This window comes from Apis dorsata, unplaced genomic scaffold (assembly GCF_000469605.1).
Source record: "Apis dorsata unplaced genomic scaffold, Apis dorsata 1.3 scaffold_415, whole genome shotgun sequence".
NCBI classification, from domain to species: Eukaryota; Metazoa; Arthropoda; class Insecta; order Hymenoptera; family Apidae; genus Apis; species Apis dorsata.
Window position 1 is genome coordinate 61,650 of NW_006263670.1, and position 11,323 is coordinate 72,972.

The 11,323-nt window shown below is 20.8% G+C and overlaps 1 protein-coding gene across 4 annotated transcripts; it reads right to left on the reverse strand.

Moving 5' to 3' along the window:
- Window positions 1-2,169: 2,169 nt before the first annotated feature.
- On the reverse strand, window positions 2,170-10,919 carry LOC102677670 (DNA topoisomerase 2). 4 transcript variants are annotated; one of them, XM_006619401.2, is made up of 24 exons: window positions 10,622-10,919; window positions 9,355-9,681; window positions 8,975-9,218; window positions 8,495-8,881; window positions 8,196-8,435; window positions 8,015-8,120; window positions 7,768-7,920; window positions 7,491-7,660; window positions 7,204-7,414; window positions 6,521-7,109; window positions 5,552-5,783; window positions 5,267-5,466; window positions 5,045-5,180; window positions 4,664-4,963; window positions 4,581-4,589; window positions 4,246-4,476; window positions 3,994-4,179; window positions 3,770-3,896; window positions 3,539-3,688; window positions 3,382-3,460; window positions 3,244-3,308; window positions 3,023-3,136; window positions 2,761-2,876; window positions 2,170-2,545 (listed from the first exon to the last, which is right to left on the reverse strand). In XM_006619401.2, exons 2-24 carry the CDS (start codon window positions 9,654-9,656, stop codon window positions 2,393-2,395), a joined length of 4,500 nt encoding a protein of 1,499 aa, XP_006619464.1. In that variant the 5' UTR covers window positions 9,657-9,681; window positions 10,622-10,919; the 3' UTR covers window positions 2,170-2,392. The 4 variants fall into 4 exon arrangements, with proteins under 4 accessions (XP_006619464.1, XP_031368152.1, XP_006619462.1 ...); XM_031512292.1 differs by having other exon boundaries at window positions 10,840-10,857; XM_006619399.2 differs by lacking the exon at window positions 10,622-10,919 and adding an exon at window positions 10,437-10,518.
- Between the last annotated feature and the right edge of the window lie 404 nt (window positions 10,920-11,323).

Here is an 11,323-nt window from a genome sequence, read left to right on the forward strand (position 1 = left end):
AAAAGTACAAATAAAAAGTATTAATATAATTAAAAAAAAATTAATTTAAGAAAATAAAATAAATTAATTTTACATAATAAAAGTTATATATATATATGTTTCATATATTTTTTATTATTTATTATATATATAAAAGATAAAATACGAACAGAAGAGTATTTTTTTATATATTAAATTTTATAAAATTAAAATTATTTATACTATATATATTATATACTATATATATTCTTTATTTTTTGACAAATATTTTTACAAGCATTTTCATATTATATTAATCTTTATTCATTATTTATTTTACAAAACAATGAAAACAAGTAGAAAACAGCTTTTGCCTCAATTATTATTATTATTATTATACAATATATTATTGAAAAAAATATTAAAGAAATATATTAAAGAAAAAAATAATATTCTAATTTGAAAAAAGGAAAAAAAATTAATAAATTTTAATATTAAAATATGTGATAAAAATATATTTTTATAATACTTTTATAATATTTTTTTCTAAAAAATTTTAATATTTAATTAATTATATTTTGTGCAGAGAGCATGGGTTATAATTTATTATTTATATATAAATTGACATATTTAATGTCATTTTTAATATTATTAACATTTAGCAATCATTTTAGATTTATATTAAATAATATCACTATATTTCTGGATTATAAATCATTATATATATACATATATATATATTATTTACATTGCATAAATATGAATTTTAACATGCTCAACATTACATATTAAATAAAAAATTTGTCTTCATCGAAATTATAGTTAATAAAATTATTTTCACATATTATAATAAGTACATTATTTATTAATGATATGTCAGTCTGTAAAGAATACATTTTATTACAAAATTATTCTATTATCTAGAGAAAAAAAAAATAAATAAAAATAAGTTTAAGTTAATATAACGCGACTTAATATTTAAATTAATATTCTATTCATTATAAATACAAAAATTTCGTTACAATCACATTTTTGTAAATCTATACAATTTTTTGTAGTTATTAAACATACGCAGAACATCAATTATATTGTTCATTCCATATCAATATTATTATTAATAATTATCATTAGTTAATATGTTTAATATATTCAATAAGTATTTTATGAAAAGTGAGTTTTTCATTTTACACGTTTTTCATTATAATAACAAATTTCTTAATTGCTATTAAGTTTCATAAGATATTATACATTTGATTGATTTTCAATAATATAAACAAATTTAAAAAGCTGGTATTATGTTGTGTGTAAAAATGGATGTCAGATTAATTTTTTCTTTTTCTTTTTTTTTTTTTTTTACAAAATAATGAATATCTAAATATTTTTTTAACAAATTAACATGAAAAATTAATAGATATTTTTAATTTTCAATATAATTTAAATATTTAAATATATATATATAATATTTATATATATATATATATATTTATATATATTATAACTCAAATATTTTTATATTGCAATATTATGCAAATTATTTAATTATTGTAAAATTTGATTTCTTTCAAAATAGTCTAATTCATATATTCTAGTACGTATATGTACAATATTATATAAAATTACTAATGCCCTGATAAAGATCAAGGCAAAATTTTTAACACTTTGCACTCATTTGTATTACAAATATTTTTTTATTATAAAAAACTAATCTTTCAAAGCATGTTTATATTATTTACTAAAGATTAGTAAATTATTTTATCTTTTCTTTCTTTTTTAAAACTAATATATAAAAATTAAAAAAAAACTGTATATATGTATAATTTAATATCTTATATAAAATTAAAATTAAAATATACATATGTAATTGTCTTATTTCAATATAATTTTAATTTTTTCATAAATGTCAGAGATATGTTATGATTCTGTGTGGAAAAAAAAGTTTTTTAACTTAATTCTTTTACATTGAATAATGGGTCTTTTAATCTATAGATCTTTAACCCATGAATAATTAGAAAATGATTAATAAAAAAAAAATTAAAAGAAAAAAATGAACAGTATTATGATTCTAAAAATTAAAAAAAGTGTATGAATTTGAATAGATATTCAAATTTCTACAAATTTAAAGAATATTAGTTTTAAAAAGTTATTAATTGTTATAATTTAAATGTTGAATAATAAATTTCTTGCATTGCAACATATTTGTTAATTTTCTTCATTCAAGTTGCTATTCGGTTTTGTATATTAATTTGAATGACGAGTAAAAATCACTTTTCGAGTGCACAGAGTTAAAATTATTATTATATCAAATGTGATCACAAAATTTGTTATTATCCAGATTTAGGTCTCATTTAACTTAAGACCGTGTTTTTAGAATTTATATTTTGTGAAACACGTGCCATTTATTTGTTTATATTTTTAAAATATTATACAAAATCGATCAATTGGAATCCTCATCATCATCTGATTGAACAGCATACGAAACAGGTTTACGAGCACGACCGGCAGTTTTACGAGGAGGTAATGGAGAACTTTCTACTACATTAACAATACTGTCTTCTTCTGACTCGGACTTCTTCTTTCTTTTTTTTACCTATATAGTCAAATAAATCTCGTAAAATTAAATTGCAATTGAATTTAAAATATTTAAAAATATTTATAAAAAAAATTGATATTATTAATTTATATATATTAAAATGTCTCTTGCATTTTTTATTTTAATTATTATGTTTCATAATTATTATGTATCCATTAATAGTTTCTATTTTTTATATTTTCATGCAATGTATAAATTTTATTATTACTTACAGGAGTTTGTTTACTTGAGAACATTTCTTCTGAGTCTGAATCGGAAGAAATAACTTTTTTCTTAATCTGTCTTTTCATTCCTTTCCCTCCATTTTCAGTTTTCTTTTTAGCAGGAGCTAAAACAAAAAAATGAAAAATTATATAACAACATTATATGAAATATTAAAAATGATTAAAAATGAATAAAATTTTAATATTAATTGACAATATCAAATATAATATTTTGCAATTATAATTATATTAAAAATATTAAACATTTTACCTTTCGTCTGAGGTGAGATTGTTGAAGATGATTCTTCACTAAATGCTACAATAGCTTTTGGTTGTTTTTCCGGAGAGCTACCGATTAAAGAGTCAAAAAGTTCTTCCGAACTAGCTGTTATGGATACAAAAATACAATAAATAGTGATATTTTTCATAAAATCAATAATAATAATTTATTAATGTTTTTATATAATTAAAAATATATAAATATTTACTTACGTTTTTTATGTATTTTATAAATATCATCAGAATCACTATTGACAATTGTAACAGGTTTTGTTTTTCTAAAAATAGATTCAATAAAAAAATGTTATTCATATTTAATGTGATATATTTGTAAAAATATATAATACTTACTGCTCGATATCTGAAGAAATACTAACAACTTCATCACTAGAAGAAGATTCTTCACTACTAAAATTGTAATTCTTTTTAGCTGTAATATATTAAAAATAAAATTAAAAAATGAAAAACACTAAAGAAAAATGTAAATTGTTAAAACAAATTAATATACCTGCTGTTCTACGGGATGCACGAGGAGCTGGAGGAGGAGAAATGCTACCAAAATCAATATCATCATTACTATCCGAATCTTTGTCTTTTTTTTTATCATCTTTTTCTTTTTTCACTTTTGACTTAAATGGTAATGTTGTCTGTTTTAGTTCTAATTAAAATAATAAAATAACATATTACTATCTTACTGTAAAAATTTTTTTTATCATATTTAAATTACGTGTATATATACTTTTTCTACCAGCAGCTTTTTTTTCTATCTTTTCTGGAGAATTGCCCAATCTATCATCTAAAGATTTGGCATTAGCTTCAATTAATACATCAAACTCATCTTTATCTTCCACTGGTTCTTTCTTCACCTAATTTTTTTTACATAAAATATTAAGTTATACTTCTATGAAAAGTTTCACATAAATGGAAAGTAAAGAAGAATTTTAATAATGTATATCATAATACCCTCTGTTTTTTTATGCCTTCTTTTTTATCTTTAGATACAATATCTGCTTTTTCAATTTTTCTTTTTAATTCGGTATCAATTATAGGTATTATTCGACGAATGTCATCAGAAGTATAATATTTGGATGGTGGTTTCTTAATACACTGTTTTGATTTTTGTTCTTCCTTTCGTTCTTTTTCTTCTAACTATAATAAAAAAATATTGTATACACGAAAAAAATTAAAAATTACATTATTCCAAATAAAACTTACTCTGTTTAATTCATTCAACAAGTTATCTAAATCTTCTTTCCATAAAGAAATAGGTGTACGAGCTTGTAATCTTTTTAATTCTGCTAATTTATCGTCTTTTTGACGTAATAATTCATCTTTCTTTTCTTTTGTTAAAGACCACAATGTCATTCCTAATAGATAATCAAAATTTTCTTTTGTAATAGCAGTAGACGATACTGTTTCATCATCAACATTTTCAGCTACTTCTTCCTATTATAGATAATAATATATTAAATAATTAAATTTTAATAAAAAAGATATTTATAATAAATATTATTTCTTATTTGTGTGATTTTTTTCTTTTAATCACTTACTTGAGCTTCCTAATGTAGCATAACATTATTAAATTTTAATACATTTCAAATATGTGCACTTTAAAATAAAATATAATACTTACTAAAACTTCTTCTCTGTTTTGTGATAATTTCCAAGCCAGAACTGGATCAGATTCATATTCTCGCCTAATTAATTCTGCAATCATATCTTTTCTTTTCTTATTTTCTATTACTATTGTGCCATCACATTTTTCTACAATAAATCGTGCTTGATTTGAAAGTTTAGACGCTTCTGCTTGTAAGATTCCTTCTAAATATTCTTTTCTTTTGTGATACATTTCTAATCTGACTTTGTAAAAACCTTTTAAAATTTGGAGAACACTATCATATTTTTGAAGACATTGATTCTCATCAAATGCACACTAGGAAAAAATAATTACTTATAATATATTATTAAATTTATGTTTTAAGTAAATAATATATATATATATATTATTTCTTACCATAGATGTAACTGTCATTGTTGTTTGTAATTTAAATGCTTTGTGAAGACCATCTCTTTCTAATTCTAATAACTTATCACGATTTAACATTATTATAAAATGAACTGCTGTATCTGTATTATACTCCTTATAATCTCTACAATAATATAAAGGAAAAATATCCCTTAATCGTTTAAAATCTCGAAAAATTCCAATGATACTAATAATAATAATTATATTTACGTAATAGTAGCAGGGGTTTTATCAGTTCCATGCAACATTGGTTCTAATACTGTTTCTTTATATGTTTGAGTCCAAGTGCCGATTGGAAGTTCAGTAATTTCAACTTTATCTGGTCCTATTACTGAAATTTCGCCATTAATAATATATCTAAAATCTCCACAACTCTCTATGACACCTTTAAAGTTTTTATAATATGGTACCTATAGAAGATATAGAAAAAAATGTAATAAAATACATATACAATAAATATAAATATTTAAATATTAAATATTAAATAGATATTACCATAGGTTTTGGATCAGCACCATCCATCATTCTATATAAGTTTTCAATTATTTCTCTAGGATTATAATTTGGTATCTTTGTCATCCATCCAGTACCAATACCATCAGCACCATTCACTAATACCATTGGTATAGTCGGTATATAAAAAACAGGCTCGATTTTTTGATTATCATCATATTCATGTTTTAATAAAGCATCGTCATGTTTGTGAAATATATATCTTGCTAATGGACTGTAGATAATAAATAATAAATTATATATTAAAATTCTTTTGTTCTTATACATATTAAAATTCTTTTCTGTATATGATATCTGTTTTATTTAAGTATTAAAATATTTGCAAAAAACTGAATATACCAAAAATATATTATAAAATAAAAAATATTATTATAAAATATTATTATAAAAATTAAAAAAAATTGAACAATATTATTTTACATAACAAATTTTTTTTATTTTAATAGATTATCAAATTGAAAAAACTAAAACTAATAAAGTACTAAAAACTATATAATATTATATATATTTAAGCTAAACCCTAAATTGATTATGTTACTAATAAAAATCATTTTTTTATCAATTATTAAAATAATTTTCTTTCTATGAATCAAATGGAATAACTGATGAATAAATTATATTATGAAATATAAAGGGATAATTAAAATTGTGATTATCATATTCGATATTTCATTATTTATAATTGATTAATTAAAAGATTATCGTTAAATCGAAGTTTTCAGTATACATAAATATGTAAATTTAATTCTTTGATATTTCATTTACAAAAAATTACTTATATAATATATTACATTATTTACATTAATTTTTATAATAATATATTAGTTAATACTTTCAGTTTCTCATAAGATATTCCACTTTATTCAGATAAAAAAATAAATATTCTGTTATATCATATACAAATATTCCATGCGGATATTCATATGTATATATATATATATATATATATACCTAAGCATGGTAAAAATATATCGAGGACTTGCTGCATCTTTTCCTCCTGCAAGTCTTGTACCAAATTGACCAATTGGTTGAAGTAAGTTTATATTATTACTTCCTACGAAATTTTGTGCAAGATTAATAATAGTTGACATAAGAGAAACTTCTCCATGGTGATATGCTGAATGTTCAGCTACAGAACCAGCCAATTGTGCAACTTTTACCTCGCGTTTATCATTACGTTTTAAACATGTGTACAATACTTTTCTTTGTCCAGGTTTAAAACCATCAATCATATTAGGTATGGATCGAACATTATCATAATTGCTATATAAAACTAATTCTACATTAATGAAGTCAGAGAAAGATACAGTACGTGTATCCTTTTCATATAAATAACGTTCTCCAAGACCAATTTCTTTCCTTCTCTTTGTTTCATCCATATGATTCATTAACCAATCCTTTCGTTGATCAACACATTTTTTACTAAAAGCCATGATAATATTCTGATCATCTTGATCTCCATCATATCTAAATCGAATTCTATGTCTAGTCATATTTTCAAAATATTCTTTTGCTTCTTTGGCAGTGGAAGTACCCAAACCTGTAAGAAAAATATTTTTATATATATAATATTTATCAAATATGATAATTAATAATAAATAAAATTAAATAAAAATTAAAATGTATAAATGCACCTTTGTAATATTTGATTTTATAAGTATGAAAATTTTCTGTTTCCGACTTCCATTTATTGAATTCTGGCATTGAAAAAAAACTTAATACTTGATTTCCTTTTGTAGCTTTAACAATAGGCGTGATGAATTCTTCTACGAAATTTAATTTCAATAATGATGGCCAATTGTGATGAATAAAATTGATCAACAAGCCTTTGATATGAGACCCATCCTATGGGAATATATATGATATAATTATTTTTTGACACAATTAAAATATAAATATGAAAATTCATTAAAAATTTAACCTGATCTTGATCAGTCATTATCATCATTTTCCCATAACGTAATGTTTTTAGATCTTCTCGAGTTTCGTATTTCTTTTTATATTGAAGACCAAGAATTTTTATTAAATTATTAATTTCTGCATTTTCTAAAATTTGTTTATGTGTTGCCTCTCTTACATTTAAAATTTTACCTAAAATTAAAAATATTTTAAAAAAGTATAAACAGTTTAAGTAATTTATGAATAATTATTTATATTATTATTTTTATAATTTATATTATATATATTATATTATTTACCTCTTAAAGGAAATATACCATATTTATCTCTACCTATTGCCGCAAGCCCAGATACAGCCATAGTTTTAGCTGAATCTCCTTCTGTTAATATAAGTGTACATTCTAATGATTTATTAGTTCCAGCATCATTAGCATCCTCCAATTTTGGTATACCTAAAATATGAGAAATATTTGAATATTTATATATGAATCATAAATAATTTAATTTATTTGTATTATATATTTTAATTTATTACATATAATTTACCTTGCAACTTTCTTTGTTTTGATTTGGGTCCCAATTTTTGTAATTGACTATCGGCTTTAAATTTTGCCCATGTTAAAACTGCTTCTACAATTCCAATTTTCGTTACCTATATATAAATTAAAATTTATTACATATATAGAAAAATATATATACAAAATTATAATTTTAATTTTATATTTACAGATGTAATAAATTTTTCACTAAGTGTGCATTTTGATCCAAAACTTTTAGGTTGCAATGTCATATTCTCCTTAGTTTGTGAATCAAATGTGGGATTATTAATAAGACAATTAATAAAAATCCATAAATGATTTTTTATTTGAAATGGTTTAATCGTTACTCCAGCTTTATTTTTCTTTTTCAATGTTTCTGTCAATTGTTTTACTATTAATTCTGTAACATGGTCCACGTGCCGTCCACCCTATTTACAAATTTTTTTTTTTACAATATTTATTTTTTATTTTATTATATATGTATTACCTTTGTTGTTGCAATACTGTTTACAAAAGACATCTGTTGGAAACCCTTATCAGATAAAGTAATAGCTACTTCCCAACGAGGTCCACAATTTTCATATACAATTTTTAAAGGATTGCCAACATCATCTTCTCTACCCTTAATATAAAAATCAACATAATCCTTGAAATTTTTGACAGGAATCTTTGTACCATTCAAAAAAACTTTAACACCTCTTGTAGAAGCTGCTATGTCATAAGCTCTTCTAGACATAAGAGCAATTATATCATCGTCTAAAGATTGCATTTTAAATTTTGATAAATCTGGTGAAAATATAACTTTTGTAAAATCTTCGCCAGAAAAGTCTTTAATTCTAGGTTCACTTGCACTTCCCATGTTATTACTCCATGTCTATAGATATAATCAAATTACACACATACATTATTATAAGGAATATAAAAAATACAAACATCTGATTTAAATATATTTTTATGAGACTATTACTTGTTTTAAACATTTTTTGTATTCCTTAGATGCAGTTTCCACGGTAAAACGATGACTGAAAATATTACACAATTTGGCACCATAGCCATTTCTGCCACCTGTTACTTTTTCTTCTTCATCATCATAATTAGATGATGTTAACAAATGACCAAATATCATTGTAGGAACATACATATTTTCTTCTTTATGAATTACCACTGGAATGCCTTTACCATTGTTCCATACAGATATAATATTGTTTTCTCTACATACAAATTAATATAAATTAAATTTATTATTTGTTAATTATATAATCACTATTATACATATAATTTTAATATTTTATATATTATGATTAGTAATATAGAATATTAAATATTAAAATAATATAGAACTCTTACGCATTAATTTCAATTTTAATTGTATCCATTTTAGAATCTCTTTGTTTATTATCTGCTGCATTTACTAAAATTTCATCAAATATTTTATATAATCCAGGAACATATTTTATTTCTTTTTGTATCATTGATTCTTTTTCTTTGTCATAAACCCACATAGTTTCTGTTACTGGTTCGACAGAACCAATATAAGTATCAGGGCGCAATAAAATATGTTCTAATTGAGATTTTTTTTGATATATGCCTTCAATAGTTTTTTTCTTTGCTGAATTATCATTACTTCCATTTTCTATTGCTGTACTCATTTTGATGTGATATTTTTTTATATAACTATAAAATATGAAAATATTAATTTATATATCAAATATATATGTATGAATAATTAATAAGTAATTACTATTTATATATCAATATTATTTATTATCATTTATTATCATTTATATATCAATATTAAAAAAAATAACATATGAATCATAAAATTAATTACTAAAATTATTCATATATTTATTCGTATTAATTATTTTAATAATTATATAGAATATTTCTCTAAATTATTGTTATTTATATTATGATATGTTTCATTTTTCACATTCTATAATTGAAATTTATTTTTTTTATTAAGATTACATTTATATATTATATTTTTTTATAAAAAATATATATAAATTATTTATTATATTATAATATTCTCAATTTATGGAAAAATAATTTCACATGTAATATTCTTTATTTGTAAACATTAAAATTATCATATAACCATATTGCAATATCAGTACATTATTTCTATTATTGATATTTAATAAAATAAATTTTATTAATATAATTATAAAATGATAATAAAATTAAATATGTGATATAAAATAAATGATATAAAATTTTATTTAACTTAATTTTAGTTCAAATTTTTATAATTTATATATTCAAAACATGGAATACGATTGTATTAAAATTAAGTAAACACAAAATTAGGTAAATATAAAAATAAAAATAAACAACCATAAAAAATATAAATAAATCCAAGACATTATATAAATTTATAAAAAGATTAAAATTAAAATTAAAATATTTAATTAAAAGTTTCATACCCGAAATAAATTTTACTAATATGGCGGGAAAACATTTTCTGTGTAATTGGCTAACATAGTAAAAGACGTTAATTTGACGTATGATTTCTTTTTTCGAAAATAATATATAAAAATTTAAAAATTTTTTAAAAGTAAAAAGTATTTTTTGGAATGTCGTTAAATTAAAAATTGTTTTTATAATTTACCTGTAATAAAATTCTACTAAAAATACAAAGTTGTATCGGCAACAGAAATTTATACAAGTATAAAATCTCTATCTTTTGAGATTAAAACTATAAACTAATACCAGAGTTAATAAATGACTAAACTTAATCAATTTTTGAATAAAATATCTTTTATGTTATTTTTTTTTGTTCACTAGGCAATTGAGTGATCGATCTTGCACAAAAAATATTATTTTTACCCTACGCTTTGTCTGAAGCTTGTACGGTAAATTGATGTCTATACGGTAAACTATCCATTTCCAAACGGCTAAAGTCACTTTCACGCTACAGACGCCGTTCCAAAAGACAATCAAAATTTAACGCAAAGTATTTTTATTATTATTTATAATTGATTAAACAATTAAAATTATTAAAATTTGCAAAGTTATAATTTGTAAATTAAACGTGAAATAAAAATATTGTATTTATTTATTTATTATATAAGTATAGAATAAATAATTGTTATAATGAAAGATTATATACATATATATATGCATTAAAGAAATATATATTTAAATAAGTTATAAATATAATAATAAAAAAATGTTATTATTATATTTATACTTTAAAATATATATTTTTTAATAAAAGAGATTAATTTTTTCATTTTTTATTATTTATTTATTATTGTTAAACATTTTTTAAAATAAATTTTATAAATTTAAATAAAGATATAAGATAAAT